Source organism: Nymphaea colorata, chromosome 6 (assembly GCF_008831285.2).
Source record: "Nymphaea colorata isolate Beijing-Zhang1983 chromosome 6, ASM883128v2, whole genome shotgun sequence".
NCBI lineage: Eukaryota > Viridiplantae > Streptophyta > Magnoliopsida > Nymphaeales > Nymphaeaceae > Nymphaea > Nymphaea colorata.
The window spans coordinates 5,953,748-5,974,090 of record NC_045143.1 but is presented as its reverse complement, the minus strand read 5'-3'; the positions used below and the strand labels follow the sequence as shown (position 1 = coordinate 5,974,090).

The 20,343-nt window shown below is 37.6% G+C and overlaps 1 protein-coding gene across 1 annotated transcript; it reads right to left on the bottom strand.

The window, feature by feature from the left end:
- Positions 1-8,000: 8,000 nt before the first annotated feature.
- LOC116255522 (transcription factor bHLH87-like) lies at positions 8,001-10,089 on the bottom strand. The gene is made up of 2 exons (XM_031631375.2): positions 9,552-10,089; positions 8,001-9,390 (listed from the first exon to the last, which is right to left on the bottom strand). The coding sequence occupies exon 2, from the start codon at positions 9,371-9,373 to the stop codon at positions 8,150-8,152; it is 1,224 nt and encodes a 407-aa protein (XP_031487235.1). The 5' UTR covers positions 9,374-9,390; positions 9,552-10,089; the 3' UTR covers positions 8,001-8,149.
- Between the last annotated feature and the right edge of the window lie 10,254 nt (positions 10,090-20,343).

Below are 20,343 nucleotides of genomic sequence, written 5' to 3'. Positions count from 1 at the left end.
GGCCGGTGGTCGACTGTGTGGAGAATCTGAGCTTCCATGCCTCGGAGTACTATCAGTTCGCCGAGAAAGGGAAGGTGCCGAGCAGGACGGCCTGCCGGAGCCTGCTTGATCTCCCTCGCTTTTGCCTGCACCGGCTGCAGTACTTCCTGAACCTGCCCGTCAACCGCACCAAGAAGCTGCAACTTGTGTGCCATAAGCAACTGAAAGGCCGGAAAAGGATCCTCAGCCCCTCGCCGTCGCCGTCGCCGTCGCTAGCCTAGGTAGTGAGCTGCACTCCATCTTGTGGTTATAAGTTGCATCATCTCCCTTGATCTTTCATGGATTGGATCATGGACCTCTCTCTCTTTGTATCTGAGTTGAATCTTTCTTTCTCTCCAGGATTGGATCATGGACCTTTCTCTCTCTATCTCTCTCCAGGGATCTTGCATGGATAATAAAACCGGTGCCCTCTTCGTATCAAATTTGTGATTCCATTAGCCTTGCATGTTTAATAAACATTGGAAACTATCATATTCGACTAAGTTGGTTCCAAGGGGGGAAGAAAGTTCGGCCATTACTTCAATTCTCATGATCTTAAAGGAGTCCTGAACCCCACGGGTGAGAAGAAAAGGAAAGCAGTTGTGCACATCCACCATTTGATAACAAACAAGCATCTTTTGAAAACCAACATGATCAAATTGAGTCTCTTTCCCTATGATTCTTTTGATATGTCCACACTTTTTGATGTACTTTCTCGACCTATAGGTTGGTGTAGGCAATTGTTTAAACAAGCTTATATATCAATGTTGTAAAAAGTGTATCATAACCCGTATTGGTCTGGCTTTAAGATACGTTATATCGTAAACCGTCGTAATGCATAATAATTATATCATATTTTTTTAAAAGAATAATCAAAAAATAAAAAAAATTATAAAAATTATAAAAAATCAATAAAAAATTAACGTATCGTAATATATGATAACTGTCTTTTGAGGTATCACAATTGTATCATAATGTATTGTAACTGTATCGTACGGAATGGTGCCTGTATCATAACTATACGGTGCAGGTGGTATATCGTATCATATTTTTGAAACACGACCATTATAATACATACACCATTATTACATATATATATATATATTCACTTAAAATTCAAAATTTATAATAGTAGTGGCCTTTAATAAAAAATCTCTATCTCCACTGCTGCTCTATGAAATGACAAGACCAAAACAAGTGGTTAGAGAGAGAGAGAGAAAAAGAGAGAGGGTGGGGGGGAGAGATTATGGTATGATTGGTTGGATCTGGTATGAGGACCTTGTCATCTTGGTTTTATAGAAAATGACTCCAACCCAACCACTAATATACTTATCTGCCCTTGATCTGAACCTTAATTTGCATCCCAGAATTTAGGGGATGCTGGAATGAGATGCAGGTGGCCATTTGTCCCGATGAATTGTTCCCTTATTCAAAATGCCATAGGACTAATTTAATTCGTTCAACACTACTTAGCACATTTAAATTCGATTAGAATAATTTTGACATACTTAAAACCCGTAAACCCTAAACCCAAAAACCATACAGTAGAAACAGGAGCCGACCGCTGAGCTACCCCTCACATGGCGGCCACATGGTCATGTGAGGGGCATTTGTGCCGCCTTACCTTCCTCCTTTTATCTCCTTTTTATTTTAAGGGCATTTTGGTCATTTACTTGAAGTTATGCCTAAGGGGTTTCACCATTGCTCCCAATGGATTCTTAGTTTAGTGCGAATGATCAGTGCTCATAATTTACATCTTTCCATTATGAATGGGTAGAGATGCCAAGATCGAATTCGAATCTGATATATATTTCACCATTGTCTCCTTTTTCGGGGATATCTGTACATTCATATTCGAATTTACATTCTAACTCTGACGGAGAAAAATCTATACTATATCCAAAATCCAAAGTTTCAAATTCAAGTCTGAATATGTTCGGAATTCAATTTTTTAGACTAACATCTGAATCCAGTTCTTAAGCCGAATCTAAACCATATTATAGTCATTGTGTATAAGATATTTATTTAAAACCATGTCTGATCCAGATCTATATACAAACCAAGTTAATGTTTACTTAAATTTGAATCTGAAAATGTCATTTCTTATATTTGAATTCGATTTGAATCCTTAATCAGATGACAAGATTTGTCTCATATCCTACTTTTTTTATGCAATTCAGTTAGATACCGAATCTAGACCTACAGATCATATTTATTGGCTCATCCAACTGCAAATCCAGACTGAACCCATGCAACTGTTGGATCTAAAGTTAAGGCTCGGATTCAGATCCACAAAATTGTGCTCTCCAAGTATGAAGGCAACTTAATAGAGTTTGAATGTTTGTCTTGGTTGTTACAAGGCGTGGCTGATGTTACGCGGACTCTCTTATTTCAAGATGGGAACCGCACTTAATACACCATTGTAAATGCCAGTAACTAAACACCGTGTTTGACTGGCAAAGGAGAAAAGTGCTACTTGAGACACGTTACACATACACTTCTGATTCAAAAAACCATGGAGGGTGTCAAGAGAAAGTCCCCATCAAACTAAATTAAGAATAAATTATTTTCTGAAAACTTTTTGTTAGACCCCCAAGATTGTAACAGGGAAGGTGAATGTATCAGACGTTTTCGTCCAAGATGTTAGATGTTGGCAACAAATAAGATATTTACATCATTTTTATCATGAAAGGTTGTTTAGGTGGGCAATTGCCCACACAGACATGCACAAATTACTTATTTACATATTAGTGTGTCATAACTCTTTGCTTGTTTATATATTGGCACTCTTCAACCATGTTACAATATATCTAAAGGGTCTAAAGTATTTCGGAGCGTCCAAAATTTGATTACCTTGTATTAGTGCTTTTTGGCCAAAAATTTTTAGTTCCGCCACTGCTTATTAAGAAATATGATGGAACAAAAACAATCCATTTTGAAGGGGGCAAGATTTACTTGTAAACATCACGAATTAACCCACCATTAAGGAACAATACAAATCCCACAAGTTCACCCACCCTCAAATTAAGACCTGGCGGCGCCGTTTTCCATTGGAAAAAGTTTCCCTTTGTCGCAATCCATGTTGAGGGGGCAAGATTACTTGTAAACATTCTGAATTAACCCGCCATTAAGGAACTATACAAATCCCACAAGTTTACCCACCCTCAAATTATACCCGGTGCCGTTTTCTGTCGGAAAGTGTTTTCCTTTGTCGTAATCCATGTTGAGGGGCAACATTACTTGTAAACATCACGAATTAACCTGCCATTAAGGAACAATACAAATCTCACAAGTTCGCCTATTCTCAAATTATGACCTGGCGGTGTCGTCTTCCATCGAAAAATGTTTCCTTTGTCTTAATCCGTGTTGAGGGGGCAATATTACTTGTAAACATCACGAATTAACCCACCATTAAGGAACAATACAAATTCCACAAGTTCACCCACCTTCAAATTATGACCTGGTGGCGCTGTTTTTGGTCGGAAAATGTTTTCCTCTGTCACAATCCATGTGGAGGGGGCAAGGTTACTTGTAAACATCACAAATTAACCCACCATTAAGGAATAATACAAATCTCACAAGTTCACCCACCCTCAAATTATGACCTGGCGGCACCGTTTTTGGTCGGAAAATGTTTTCCTCTGTCGCAATCCATGTGGAGGGGGCAAGATTACTTGTAAACATCACTAATTAACCCACGATTAAGGAACAATACAAATCCCACAAGTTCGCCCACCCTCAAATTATGACCCGGTGGCACCGTTTTCTCGGTCGGAAAATGTCTTCCTTTGTCGCAACCCCAAAAAAGAGAAAGCCCCTTTGAGTGATGTTCCAAGCTCATGTCCAACCAGGAAGAGATGCAATCATCTCCCATTTTTAGAAAATAAGAGGAGGTATTCAACTAAAGAACAAAAGCAGTTTCATTGTTATTAAAGTTTTATTGGACATCATATCCTGAAATTTAGGCTCTAAGAAGGCTGCTTCACCACATGGAGCCAAAAAAGAGATATGGTCATGTTCCTTCCAAACAAAAGAAAGGAGAAAAGTCTTCCAAATTTAGAAAAGAATTCTAACTACTTATGCCTGCAAAAGAAACAAGTTGAGAATCTTGAGATGGAACAAAAGAAGGAAAAATAAAAAGCGGGAAATTGTTTTCCCATCAGAAAGGGCTGAGAACCATAATTTCGAAAACCAACTTTTTTTTTTTTATCTACATATTCTCAAGTTTTTTTTTGGTGATAAAGCTCGAAAGCTCAAGGATGTCAATGGATTAGATTCGAACCATGTATATTTTGGATGTTCACATATTCCAATTTGCAATTCGATTCAAATATGAACAATGAAAAGTCTATGTTAGATCTGAATCTGTCTTTTAGTTTCACATCCGAATCTGAATCCAACTATTAAATACACAATCAAATCCAAACCACATTATGATATGTTAAGGACCAACTTTCGAAATGTATGGATAGTAAATGTGAGATATTTGGTTGAAATTGAATATAGATCGACATCTATATCCAAATTCCATCGAATATTTATTTAAAGTGAAATTTGAACTCAAATCCAATTAGATGTCATTTTTTAAATCCAAATCCGAATGCTAAACTGTTTATATATTTGTTTTTTGTTTTTTTTTTTGAAGCAGTTTAATCAGATATCAGATCCAAATTATTTCAATTAGTATCCAGACCCTCCACTAAGCTCTTTTTTTTTTGGGACATGTAAAACTCATTGATGATTGATGAGTTGAGCCTGATCAATCAAGTGGGTAGGCTAAAACTTTTTGTAAGAGAATAAAAAGCTTGTCTTGTGGACAGAAGCAAAGCCTAAAAAATTTCATGAGAAGGGTCGGATTAAAGTTTCTAAATTTTGACATAAGTTAAAATATTATTTTTTAAACTTTTTATATAAAAACAAATAAAATTTTTTAAAATTTATATGTATGGACTAGAGCCCATGTGGCTCTGCCCTACCTGAGGACAAGATAACCACATCAAAACTAGAAAAATATGAAGTTAAGGCATCTAAATATATTTAGGGATTGTAAGTTGGTTGTTGGTAGAACTAGATCGTCAATTCGATTCTCATGGTTGACTGTTATTTTTATTGTCCATACAAAAGTACTTTAGTTTTAGGATGCATGAGAGTTTACATTTTAAAATGCTTTTCTTGTTTGTCAAAAAGCACCAAAGAAAAAAAAAACGAAACAGTGAAAAGTTTATAGTTTTCTTTGTTGTCGTTTTAAGTTCAAAAGTACTTTTTTTTTCAATAAAATAATGCTCCTGATTCCTGGCATGTGTTCAGTTTGACTAAGCTTTTAACTTGTTTCAAGAGTCAATGGCATTCTAACGTCGAACCCATCCCTTCTTTTTTAATTTTATACCCATTACCAAATTTCAGTAAATTGGCTGATTCATCAATTGGCAAAAAAAAATATTAAAATCCCATTTTTGAAAAAAAAATAAAAAAAATAAAAATAATTAAATGTTTAAAAATAAAAATATTTAAAATTGACATGTGGCACCCTTGAAACTTGAATTATTTATCTACAAAGTTGAATCAATGCTAAACAGGGTGACTCGAGGACCAGCGGTCCAGCAGAGACCATGGTCCCCCTATGTTTTGAAAAATAATTTTTAAATATTTAAAAATTTTAGCTTCCGCGATGTAGAATTTTTTGGCAAAAGTATAATTAATCCCTGTAAAAAAATTTAAAAATTTTATTTAATGCATTGTCGCTTGGGGAAATTGAAACCTAGCTGGCTCCACCTCTGATGCCAAGTGTATAATAACAAGCTATAATGTAAAAAAGAAAAGGAAAAAAATGCAAAGGGAGTGAAAAACTTTGTGAGAATTACCTTTAAAAATCCAAGAGAAGAAACACTGAAATAAATTTTTCTTTTTCATGACATGTGACACGTATATACTCGGTGGTCCCTCTATGAACTTTTAAACCTATCAACCATAATGTTAGATGTCTCTCCTTTCATATAATCTCTCTCTCTCTTTCTCTCTCTCTCTATATATATATATATTGAATTATATATATATTGAAGGTAATATGATTGTTGAGAGTCACTCTATAGTTTAAGAGAAAAACAAGAAGAAAAATAATTATGAATATTTTCGTCTTCTAACATTAATTCTCATCTTTTTTTTAAACTTTTTCTCTTAACTATGAACGGTTCTGGTTAAATGGTTGGGTGATTATAGATAGTCAAAATATATATATATATATATATATAGTTAGCAAACTATTTAAGTAGGACCTTCTCATTCAATGTGATAAAACATAAAAAAAACAAAAAAAATGATAAGTAGTTTAATCATTTAATATTAATTCACATTTTTTTGTTTTTGCTTTCCTTTCAATTATCAATATAGTTTTGATTAAATGGCTGAGAAACTTTAGATAACCAGAAGCATCACACTCATTTTATATATATATATATATATATATATATATATATATATATATATATATATATATATATATATATATAGAGAGAGAGAGAGAGAGAGAGAGAGAGAGAGAGAGATACTGCACAATACTCCCATATGTCTAAATAGTTGTCAAATGGATAAATTTCAAATTTATAGTTAAAAAAACTATAAATCGTTGCTAAAGTCATCATAAATCAACATCGCATCATAATAATTTAATTAATGGCAAAATTTTTCAAAATTGAACTAGGCATACCAAAGAGTTGAACTCCTTAATTTGGAAACCACAAATGCTTGGCTCCCAAATCATAGTCGGAGAAAGAATTAAGCGTGAAAGGGCACGCCTGGTTTGGGTAGTGAGAGACAGCGGACTCTCGGCCCCATGTAGTGCGATTTGCAAAGTACGAAGGGAATGTCTCTGCTTTAAAAATTTGCACCTCACCCTTCACAAAGTTGCCGTAAAAGTGAAGCAGAATTTACAGAAAATTGAAAAGAAAAAGGAAAAAGGGAAAAGTACACGAACCGATAAAGAGATTGCACCAGAAAAATATATGCCCGTGGACCATTTGTACTTCAAATTAGCATGTTTTTTATCATCATATAAACATGAAATCAAAGTAAAAAAATCTTTTAGATTGGGTGGTGTGGTTGAAAACTATCAATACCCAATTTCAATCTTCGTCTTTTGGTATTAGTTTTTTCTTGAATTCTTTGTTTTTTTAGCTCAAGATCATGTCATGAACCCAAGAAGCTGCCATAATTGAGGAGGAACTTAACCAATCAGCTGCTGGACGTGAAGACTTGGTCACAGCTTCATGATTTGCTTAAGCAATGATTTTTGGAGTTCTTCAAAGAGCTTTTGCTTCAAAGTTTTGAACTGTTTAGAGATCAGGCACCCGCAGGGTTAAATCAGCGTGATCGAGTCTTCTTCCCCAAGAGCAGTTCTCCATTTTTAAGAAAAGGTCAAGAATGGCGGTTGCTGCATTTGCTTCTTAAAATAACATCCAAACATTGAAGACCGCCGTCCCGAAGGTAAGCGCGTTTTTGGAACATGTCATGATTTTATCTGGAGAATCTCATGGCCCCAAGAAACGCTACCAGATGTAGGAAGTTTCCCAGAAAGTATTCGTTTCTGAAACCAAATTTGGTCGTGATAAACTGATAATAACTCCGCGAATATGTTTCTGGGGTTGCCTATGTTGTTCATATTGGTAAATATTATTTTCTTATACGTTAGCATAGAATTTTCCTCCTCCATGCCTTCTTAGGAAAGAGATGTGAACTAAAGTTTAAGGCACAGTCAAACGTTTCCCATGAAACAGATGAGGGAAGCAGAAGAAGGCAGCAAACAGTAACTCCAGTTATCGACACGGCAAATTAACTATTAGCGGCCACTGTACGATTATGAAGGTAGTTACAGAAGTGAAGAAGATCTTTTTGAGCAGTGATTAATCAAAATTTTGAAGTTGATGAAAGATGAGTAGAACTGTATAGAGAATGGCAGGTACCATCAATGGCAGCGGAAGCAGACCAAGTAGAAAAGGAAAAAGTCACTTCTAACTGTTCACAATCTTAGTAATAATGAATGCAATTATAGACCCTCTTTCCGCTGAAGAACATCCACGATTATGTTTCGTACAGATGCATTATGGGTCCTTGGATGGTGAATGTTGTTGGTGATGGGTCATTGATGATAATTGATGCTGGTTGTGGCACTCCCAAGGGATTGAAGCGCAGATACTTGGGACTTGAGAAATCTAAGATAGTTTGCAGCTTCGTCAAGCATAGTTGCAGTGTCCATCTTGGTGCCTCCGGGAACCAACCTCTGCAGAATCCTAATTCTGTCGCTGATCCTCTCCCTCCTCTGCCTTGCTGCCACCGTCTGTGGATCTGTTGAGATCCTGACGTTTTTCCTCTTGGGCTTCTCGATGTTTTCCGTGGCTGCACTGATCGGCCTTAATGCTGCTGCTCTGTATATCATTTCCTTCATGGCAGCAATCGTTTCTGTATCAGGCCCCATCATGAGAGCATTTGAGTTCATGAAGTCGATGCTTCTTGATTTCTCAAGCTTCTCTGGTTTTGGTTTCTTTTGTTCTAATGGATTCGCAGTGACGAGCTTGAATCCGCCGCTACCGCCGCTGTCCGCGGGAAAATTCGATCCAAGTGCGTCGAAAGAAAGGTAGTTTTCGCCTCCGAGGCTGAAACAGCAAGTAGATCCTTCCGGGGATTTCCTCTTCTTGGTTTGGTGGCATGACGATTGAGAAGCTGCCTCGTCCTGCTCGGTAGACTCGGACGAAATTGCACCACCGCCCCCACCGGCGACGCCGCTCCAGCTTACAGTCCAAGAACCCTTCATGTTGGACGTGATTACCGAATTTTCCGGATCCATGATCTCAATTTGAAGAGAAATACCATCATCCTCCACAGATGCATTCAAGGTGCTGTTGGTCGAAGAGATCAAGCAATTCAGAGGGTCGGGCAGAACGGGAGGATCAAAAGGTTGTTCTTGAAGAATTGAAGCCCTACTTAAGCAACCGACATTTGGTGGTAATCTCAGCTCTTCCTCCTGATTTCTGTTGCTCATGCTGAAGCTAGATCCTGCATTATAAACGAATTTGGTGGCTAAGTCTGCATTTCCATCTACCATTCTTTCTTCTACACCACCAGAATCCATTGAATTATTGGTGACATCCACATGTGGTCGATAATCACCGGCAACAGAATCTGACGCCGTCAGGAATTCACGAGAATTCTCCATCGTAGAGCTCCAGAAGGCAGGAGGCAGGCCCAGGGCATTTAACAGGGTTGCAGCTGCAGATGGACCCTCCCACACCAGTCCTTCCATTGCCAAATTGAAATGATCCTGTCCGGAGCCTGAATGGTTTGCCCCCTGCATCAGTTCCTCCATACTGTTCTCAAGACGACCTGCAATATCATGGATTTCCAACAAAAGCATGGGGTTTGAACCCATGAGAGGCAAACAAAAAAGCATCCAGAAGAAGAAAGACAAAAAACTGGACGATTGAAGCATTAGTAGAAAAACTTTTTGTGCAACAGGGTGGAAGGAGGAAAGTAAAAGAAAGAACCTCTCTTAGCATTAAAGCCCGAGGAATTTGCAGCATCCTGAATGTTCCGACCGCAATCGACTCACGGGAGAATGCAGGTTTCTAATGGTTGGTCTTCATCTTTATCAGGGAGATGACTGGTCTTCATTCTTCTGACGAGGGTTTAACTGAAGCTATATATAGCTAAATGAAGTGGAAGAGATGGAGAAATGAGAACTGAGTGGAAGATACCAATGTACTGTGCCTAGATGGTACTGGATTTTGGTTGCACCTCTCCTTCGTATAAGCGCTCATGGATTCATTTGCTGTAAGTCAGTTTCCCAAAACCACTGTTTGTCCTTAGATGTAGTACAGGACAGCAGTGAAGGATCCCAAGGTTTTTGAACCAGAAGTGACAGATACAACCACTCGAGTAGCGGAAAAACTCAAGAAAAAGAAGCTACCATTTTCACCATTAGATCTCTCTCTCTCTCTCTCTCTCTCTCTCTCTCTCTCTCTCTCTCTCTCTCGCTCGCTCGCTCTCTGTGTAACGATAAGCATGCCAAGAAAAAAGCGAACAGAGTGAACTTTTTTAGAAGATGCGAACTTGATATTGAGAAAACTCATGCTTCTCAAGTAAAATAGAACAAAGAAAAGATTACCAGAACATTGAATGCTAACGGAGGAAAAAGGAGAAAAAAGCAGTTACTTGAATAAAGTACATTTTGGTAAACCAGAGAAAAGAGGGAGGTACAGATGAAGGGCATGAGCGGCATTTGAATAATCTGGGAAAAAGCCTGCACCTCTTTTGGTTGTTTCCGCCATTCCATGCGCTCTGCCATGTTACAGTCACAAGGGAGGTTACTGTAAAAGTTACTTCCTCGTAATTTTTAGACTGCCACTTCAGTTTTACTATCATCATCTAATAATAATATGAAGGTACATATATCCGCCATTGTCGGGGCCTATGTAGTACTACAACTTTCATTTTACGATTAACCATCTGTCGAGGCACTGTAATAAGAACGTTGCCTACCTGTGACTTTAAAAATGCAGTAAATAGACATTGATTGTACTGGAGTGATGGCCCACGAATATATATCTAATCTTTGCAATGAACAGGTGATAAAATTAAATGTAAAAGCTGAAACTGCTTCAGCTCTCTGTCATTTCCATCTCAGTTATTACTGATAAAGGCTAGGACTAAATGGAAGAAGACACTAAATTTTGAAAAATTCTAATCTCCATTGTCGTCCTTGGAGTTCATCATCCAAAACTGTACCTGCAGTAAATGTTTAGGTGGTTCCTCTTACATGAATCATAATCTAATTCGATGGTTCTTCGTAGATTTGTTTCTCCTGTTCATGCACAGTAACCTTTAAGCCTTACCCATCATAAACACATCCACGCACAGAACTGCCAATGGGGACGGAATGAATTTGCTTCCTGATAAAATATCTAACTTCCTGCAGATTTATACTCAATCTAGACCTAAGTGGAGATGACGATGGATCGACCCAATATCAGTTTCATATGAGATCATCCAACTCTGAATCTAAATCTGAATCAGACTCTGCAAGATTATTAGACATCCAAGCTCAGTTAGTTGCTACATTTACTGAGAGTCCCATCTGTTCATATCCCCAAGTGTAAGATTAAGTCATGCATATTCTAAACGAAAAAAATCTGACAAACATCGTTAGTACAAAGATGGTATAGCAATACATGGTACTAATGACCGCCATCCTGAAAACTACATTTAACTGTTCTATCATCATCATCATCATCATGATCAGCATCACCATCATGTCAGAAGGGTTCTCGTGAAAAGTAAAAGGCATGACTCATAAGTTCTGATAAGTTCTGATAAAATTTTTCAAGTAGTGACAAGAATCTAGAGGTACACCGACAGTTAATTTAACTGAGGAATGAGTGAAGGTAAAAGAGGACGGACTCGTGCTTTAAAATAGGGATAAAGTGGCTTGAGGAGAGAAAGGCAGCAGAATTTTGTCCGTTATCAATAATAGTTAAAGCTTGTAAATATTAAAAAAATACAGTGAATGCGGATGCGTGGATTCTGATGCAGCCACATGCTCATCATGATGACTGTACAGTGGGTACTGACCGAGCAGATTACTCCTTTTAAGGGGACCGAACTCTGCACATCATTGGTGTATCATTTACATTATCATGTGAACTTGTTGGATCATAAGTCCCTCTCACAGATGTGCTTCCCTCTTTTCAGGAGAGCTTTGATCAAAATCCGCAACTCATTGTACTGGAATGTCCCAGATAACTTTTTTTTTCTTGGCATTGACAGTAAGTATGATCCTTCACGCATGATCTGCGGGGGAAAAAATTAGAAAAAAGGTAAAGGCCAATTCTCTATGATGCTAAGAATAATGTTTAAAAACTAGCTTTTAGCGCAAAAAAAGTAGTTTAGAACTTTAAAATAGCCTGTTTTGGGAGATGAAACCAGATCTTCAACATGGTCTAAAGGTTTTGCATCGGGCAACGGGATTTTGCGAGTTACTGTTCACCTGAGAAGATAGTTGTCATTTGAAATGCTGCCCATGAATTGAAGATCCGTGAATCACTTTAGCTAAGTAGGATCTGAAGCAAAGCTTGAGTTCTTCAATCACTCGATAGTAAACCCAATTGAGATTTCAAATGAAGCATGGTCGAATATGATTCTGCAAACGAGTCGAAAAACTCGAGTTATTGAGTAATAAGAATTTATATCTAATCTGTAATACATACTTGAGTCATTTTTTCCAAAGATATGGTACAGATTGAGTCGAGACCAAAACCCATTAACCATGCCTCGAATATTGCCAAGCACACAGCAGGATTAGGAGACAAACATAATTCAGGATCCACAAGTGGCTCACTCCATTTTGTCAGGAATTCCACTTACAGTGAGATCCTTTGCATCTTTTGTCAAGATCACCTGCATCAGAACAACAGGACATTGAAAACTCTTTTTGTTTTTTTTTTTCCTTTTTTCACTCAGAGTTTCACAAAACTCCAGCCATTCCTTCCCCACTAGGGGGTAAAAAAATTGTAAGATCACAAATCTTCTCTCTCTCTCTCTCTCTGTGGAACTGCACGTCAGTAATTATGACTTGCCAGGTATCCATGAAGTGGCTTTTACGTGAGGTCAAAGTTTTGTCCATCTTCGCCAAAGCCAATTAATCTGTTTGTCTAGATTTGGGTATTCATGAAAATCCAATTTTCAGAAAATTTCCTTGGCCAACAACTGTACAATGCAGACAAACCGCAATTAAAATTCTTGGTGAATAAAGAAAGAGAAACTTGGCCTCATTCTATTCCAACAATTAATATGAGAGAGAGAGAGAGAGAGGAGAGCAAAAAGAGTTATATGGGAGGCTGTTGCAATAGTCACAAAAAAACGTTTTTTTTTTAAATGAAAAAATGTGATAAATTAAATTGTTGTTTAAAACTTTAAAAAAGCATTTTTTTAACATTAGAAACGGCAAAAACGTGTTTTAACATTTTTTTTGTGTTTTTTCGCTTTTTTTATTTTTTTCATTTTTTCAATGTCAAACAGTCTATTTTTATTTTTTATTTTTCATTTGTTGTAAATCTATTTATCTTTTGATGTTTATGTTATTAGTTTCTCATTTATTTTTTTAAATTTTTTTAAAAATTTATCATATTTTTCTATTTTTTTTCGTATTATACCAAAAAAAAACCTCGTCATTTAAAACTCTAAAAAGTTGTTTGTGACTATAGTTACAACTTCCATGTATTATGTGTTAGGTGCAGGCAAAGAAGTGATTAGTTTCAGCCATAGAAATAGTCCTTAAGAGGAGTTGGCCCATGATATATTTCCTGGTAAAACTCTAAAACGTTATTTGTGACTATCGTTACAACTTCTATGCATTATGTGTTAGGTGCAAACAAACACAGTGATTGGTTTCAGCCACAAAAATAATTCTTGAGAGGAGTTGGTCTGTGATACATTCTTGGGTATCATGGGAAGGCATCTCTAAGTTCTAGAAAGTAGAGATCCAAGATATTTACCAAAAACTGATGGCTGACTTGAAACTCCAATTATTCATCAAAAAAATTGAGTACAAAAAGCTAAGAATTTTTTCTCCCTCCAACAGCACAAACCCTGGTCCTCATGATCGAATATTGGTACTTTCAATTTCTATGCCCATCTTCTTTCAACTGTTTGAAACATTCAACAAACATTGTAATATTGATGACGGTCGTGTAAATGCATGATTGCCTTCATAGCATAAATGCTCTACGTGTCAGCTATATTTCCTTTCTTATATTTCACTTTTGCCGTGATTAATTGCTCTAGAGGTGCGGTATTTTTTTAAGGCCCAGACGAAATTATAGTTTTAAAATTTTAATAAAGACCAAAATATAATTTTTCATATTTTTATATAGGTCATAAAAACTTATATGTAAACTTTTGATTTTTTTTTTTTTAAATCTGAAAGGAAGCCATGGCCCATGCCGGCCCCTACCTCGGCCCACGTTCAAGAGGCATTTGTTTCCCTTATATCTCAAATCTAAATGAGGTCCTTAGGTCTAGGTATTTGATATCGAATATAAGGTTTTGCATCTCAATCCTCATTTTTATACTATGTGAAATCTAGCATTAATCGATTCTAACTTGCTTAAGAGGAACATTGCCCTACCATCTAGGGGCGGAACCAAGGGGGGGCCGCATGAGCCCTGGCCGCACCTCAAGTTTTTAAAAAAAAAATTACATGTAAATTTTAAAAGAAAATTTTGGGCTCAGGCAAAATTTAAAAACTTTAATTCGGCCCCTTTCATTAAAAATTTCTGTCTCCACCTCTGTTACCATCTAAAATGAAAACCGAAGTCTCCACCTTCCCCTTATCCCCAAGATGCCAGACCCGCTTTCAATTTGATGTCTAGGGGTGACATCCTTACTATATGTTAACTTGCATATTGATGCTCCTCTTTGTATAGAACAAAAGGTAAACGTTCCTATAATTCAAAATGCACCTGCCTCATCCATCATGCCAACCAACCCCCTCCGGGACTAACTGATTATAACTTACGTGGGTATCATATAAAAGGGATTTCAGATCAACTTGGGAACTCAAATATGATCCATCGAACGGCTTTGGTGTTAAAATCAGGAAGTAAATTCAGACTTCTTTTCCTTCTACTTTCTACGGTCAATTTTAAGGCTTAAACTTTATGCAACAATAAAGAAAGTTGGGAATTTGCAAAACCATATAAAATATCAGAAAATAGAATTCAAGTTCTTGTGATGGTAAGCCTCAAGGGGCATAACTTAGCAGGTTGGTAGGTGGGTACGTAGAAGGCCCATCGTTTGTTCGATTCCTATGGACGTTACTCATCTGGACAGTAAAAAGAGAGATCATGACACTTTGGTTGATGGGTATACCGTATCCCACCCATGTCCGACGCATGCAAGAGCCCCGAAGGCAGGGGAGACTTCTTGGATGGTGGGTTGTTAAACACCGGAAGATCTTATGATGCTAAGCAAAGCCTGTTTAATAAATCTTGTATTCAGCTTCAAAAACACAGCTATGGTTCGTATCTCAATAATTTGTATTTTTGCTAGCTCCAACTATCTTTGCTTCTGACAGATCGTAACTTGCTCATTTCAGATGGATTCCCCTTCTTGAATACATGCTATGCCTATGTTCATCAATTCTTAAGCTTTTTTGGTGACATTCGACAAAAATTGGAACGATAGAAAGAAAATTAACAAGGATTTCCTTTGTTCATTGGAGCCAAAGTACCATGAATTGAAAAAAATGATGCAAATAGCCCAGTTGGTATCCTTGGCTGTCGATTGCTTTATGTGTTTGCAGTTTGCATGCTGGAAATATATACAGCAATGAAGAATTGGATTCTAACTTTTCACAATCTCGATAGCACCTTCCATGGTTTTTGAATGAGAGTTCTCTGTTTTCCTTTCTATTGAATGGGCAGGAGAGCGCATTCATGAAAAGGACGTCAGAGTTGTTAAAGATTGTGAGAAGTCATGATTTAATATCCTCTGCAGCAGAAACTTTATAACAAGAAAAACTTTCAGTCATCTCCTTTCTCATAGCTTATATCCTAGTGGCAGAGCTGATTTGGGTACCAATTCAACTTGGGGAAATTAAATTGGAAGCCCCAAAGTGGGTCTAATTTGTGGTCTTGATTTAGAACATGAAATATGTTCATGTACCCAACTCATGTAGGCCCAAAGACATGCTCACCTGTACTTGTCAACATTGTCGCTATACCAAACAAGAGCATCATTTCACCTGGGTAGGTAGTTGGAGTTAAGATCTTGAGGTTGAAATTTAGGAGTTCAATTGTACTTTATTGGCATAATTTGATAAGATTGTTAATCTCACTATTGCTTCAACCCCAGGTAACAAAGAAAAGTTTTCATGAGAATGTTTTTGAAGCCAAAGAGCAATCATATCAAGGAGGTAAGATTGAATTGTAGCCATGAAAATGACCCGACAAATTATGTTTGATTTAGCTGGATTTGATGGTACTGGATCTAAGGTACAAGATGTCTGAGGACTATTGCTGTGAAATCCATTGTTCAAACAAACACTAGATTCTAGATCCATGGTTTAGAATCTGAGTGGAGGGTCAGACCACAGAAGCATGGATTTTAAATTTGCGATTCTAAAATGACTTTGGATCTTAAATCTGAGGCTATCAAATGTAGGCTTAACCTTTTTATTGGGCTCCACCTATTTTCTTGCCTACGTTGTTTGTGACACCTACTCGAGTAAAACTTCCTTATTTCCCTAATAGAACGACCTACCTTGTTAGAAAAATGTAAGAAACAATTGAGGCCCACAAAACAATGATGTTTTTGTAGCAAAAGCTATGCCTCCTTCATTAAAGTACTTTCAAGCCCTTTATAAGGGCTCCAAAGGGATATAATGTAATTGGTTGGTCGTGAGACCCATCAAGCAGCATGTCTCCAGTTCAATTTTTGTAGGTGTTATACCTCAGTGTTATAAGCAAATGCATGGTACTTAAGTTTGAAGGGTGCACCGCTGCCATCACTAATGCTGTCACAGCTTAGAAGCCCATAAACATAGGAGGTTGTTCTATTCACCCAAAGGGCTTCAAGGGTTTGGCATAACTGGTTAGGCAAATGCTTGAGACTAAGCCAATCAGTGGTTCAATTCCTATGAGCATCACCTTCTTACATTCAAAGGGTATTAGTCTCAACGTTTTAGGTTGCTGAGCAAGTGATAATGTTGTTTCCCTGAAACCCAAATTAGAAAAAATGAAAAAAAAGAAAAACCAATATACTAAGACATTTATCGGTCATTTTTTCAAATGAAAACGAAAAATAGCCTCATAAGAGCTGGGAGTATGCAATGATGCATATTCTCCGAAGCACTCTGTCGGTTGTGTCAATACCAACGCCTTTAATAGTGGAAAAAAAAAGAAGTTTCTTATTTGACATTGTAAAAAATAATTAAAGAAAACAAGAACATTTAAACCCATATATCAAAATGTGGTCCCTCAAATAAAAATCTCCTTTGAGAAAAAAGTCCCCATCATATTTTGATGCAGAATGAAATAAGATGAACTTCTAAAAAGGCAGCATCACCAATTATACACTAGGGGCTTGGTCCCCTCCACAATAAGGGCCAAAGATGCTCATCTTTTCAAGTGAGATAAAGACTAAATCAATCTCTCTCTCTCTCTCTCTCTCTCTCTCTCTCTCTCTCAAAAAGGGTTTAATTAGTGTTTATTGTTTAATTCTCATCACAAGGCCGAAAGCCAAAGCTCCCACCCAACTCATTGTTTCCCTAAATACAATATCTGTTTTCTGTGTTTCAAGGTGTTGCCTCCATTGTGCTTCAACTCCTATTGATGACATCAAAAGTTGGGATGAAGGTGTTAGTGGTATTGTAGAAGCACTTGTTGATTGCTCTTCTTCTTCTTCTTCTTCTCTCACTCTCTCTCTCTCTTTTCTTTGGGTCGGAGAGACCCATTAGCAAAGCTCCCGCCCAGCTCCTTGACTCCCTAAAGTCCGTCTTCTCTCACTCTCTCTCTCTCTTTTCTTTGGGTCGGAGAGACCCATTAGCAAAGCTCCCGCCCAGCTCCTTGACTCCCTAAAGTCCGAGATTAGCTTTGAGTGTTTCAAGGTGTTACACGCCTCCATTGTGTTTCAACTCAACTTGTGAATCGGTAAGCCCTTTTTTTGCAGTACAAGAGGTTGACACTCCTGAAATTCGAAATGAAGACTAATTGTCTACCAGGACACATCCCAAGCCATTGCACTAACCCCCTCGATGACACTCTCACTCTCTCTATCCTTTGATTAAGAAGAAGCAAAATCTGACTGCCAAACACCTTGCCTCCTTCAAGTACTCAAGTCTTAAAAGGGAGTCCTAACCAAAGTGGACAAAAGCTATTCATGAATGTTAGTACAATCTTCTTTTTCTTCTTTCTAAAGAAGCAAGTTGGAGTTGGACGGACAGTGTTCATGTGCGTAATGGTCCTAATGTGAGACCAATCTAGCGGGAGCGCTGGCTATCATTCTAGCTTTTTCCTGCAATGAGTTTTCGCAACTTTTGGAATGGCATAATTGAATAGCATTTTCAGTGGTCCATTTCTTCTTTTTCTTGCGGAAAAGATGGCTCAATTAATTAAATAGAGACTCGTAAATTCATCATTTGTAATCAAGGATGACCCCTTTTGATGCTCTTGTTCTTGAATGAATTCCAATAGACGGAAAGGATAAAATTTACTCACCTTTTCTTTATCAACGATGAAGAAAGCGACTGACTTCTCTGGATGCAACAGGTTGGTGAATCGGAAGATGCAAGTTGGGTGCCTCGCAGCATGTTTGATTCGGTGCCTGGAACGCAGCGTTCCCTGAAGAAGTAGTTGCAAACACGAGCATTGTGTGCATTCTGAATCTGTTGAATCAGGTGTTCCACCCAAATGGGGTGGGACAGAGTTGAACGGGCATCTATTAGTAAGCTGAACTATAGGTGTTGAGTGTTGACTCTATCCAAACAGTAAGAAGACAACTGTTCCTAGAACGCTAGAACTGTTGGGGTGTGAAGTCTGGTCTCGATTGAATAGGCATCCCTGTTTTAAGCGAAAATTTTGATAGTTTTTTACTTTTGTTATTTTTGAGCTAAACTCCACGTATTTGTTTTTATTTAGATGATGAAGAGATGTGGGAAACTTATTAGTTTTTCTGAACCATTTACCTCCTTGTATTCTTGTGTGTTTACTTCGTTTCTACTTCTTGATCTCAGGGTCTCGTCGTTAAGAGGAACATCTGTTTCTGGCGTTCCAGGTACAACAATCAAACATCCTTTCAAAGCAGTGCTTCAGGTACCAACTCCCTCCTAATTAAATTAATGCTTGTTTAAATGTAAAAAATCTGTTTTTTTGCTTGATGAGTAAATTGAGGGGCTGTGACCTTTAAGTAAGCAGTTTTTTGAACCTAACTGCTTATGATAATACAAAGATGAAAAATGGCCACTATCACTATGAAAGTGATTTTTACTTATTTGCTTGGAGCAATAGGACATGTATCGGTGTGGATCACATTATCAAAAGTTTATCTAGAGCTTTTTATACTACTAAATTTTTCCTGCCCAACACGCTACCTTTTGAAACACGGTTAGATCTTTACCCGCTTCTCTCTTTTCTACAGGAAAAAATGGTGAGAAAAGGACTGACTTCTCTACCAGGATGACGTGTGGCCCTGGATGACGACTCCTATTTTCAAACACACCCCAAGAGTTTAAGGTTGAGACCTTTGCTCCTCAGATAGATCCAACCAGATATTTACAAGAATCAAGGAATTGAAAACTAGCGGCTCAAGCAGGTAAAAGCCACTCTGTTGAACTAATCTTTGAGAGTGAAGCCTCTTATGATTGTGACAAAACCTCGGAGGATCCTCTTAGGTTACAGAGAAAGTCCTTGTACTAGTTTCCAACAGAGAAGGAAAACTCTGGTCCTCCAATTTAAGCTAACCAAGGTTCAGTTCAAGATTTAATCCAGAGTTCTAAGATATGGACATCAGGTACAATATCAGGTACCTAAATGGGACACATGCTTGGCTAGGGGAAGTGGACCTATAATTCAATACCAATGGCGTACATTTGCTACAATGCTGAAGAAAAGGTAAGAATTTCATTTCCTGGTGCATAAAAAAGCAATGCCCAGGGGTTTTGTACTGGGAAGAACCCAAACAGGGCACAGTAAGTTTGTGCTTCTCTAGTCAGCAAATTTGGCACGCCCAAGAATTTTCACAGTTTGCCTCATCATCCCCAAAAACATAGAATTAGTTTGCAGCTTGGATCTCAAATAAATAGTACAAAAAGCTGTTAGCAGAAAGGGCTACTGTGACTAAAATCACCTTGCTTTTTAAAGTTTTTCAACATTTCACCTTGAAGTTCTTTATCATTGACAGTCCAAGTCTGCAGCTTGAAGTCATTCATTGAACAGAAGGATTCATCTCAAACCAAGAAGACAGGATATATAGCTTTTAAAGTTTCATAAGAGGGTGAGTCTACCCCGACAATTTTGGTAGTAAAAGCAGACAAAAAAGCAATAGCTGAGGGTCCAATATAACCCAATAGCCGGTAATCTGAAACTTAAGCTGAGGCTCAAACATGTAATGAGGTCGCTCCCTGCCTTCACCAGTCATTCTTGCATGGATAAACTATAGAATGCAATTGGGAAGATAATAATGGGAGTTCATCCATCTCTGCAAGTATGAAATTCGACCAATATGCAATTGCTTTAATAGGAATCGCAAATTGGTTAAACGTTACAGCAGACTTAGCACTATCAA

Bases quoted from the DNA above. Each gene is read 5' to 3' on its own strand.
- LOC116255522 (XM_031631375.2), bottom strand. From the start codon at position 9,373: ATGGAGGAACTGATGCAGGGGGCAAACCATTCAGGCTCCGGACAGGAT.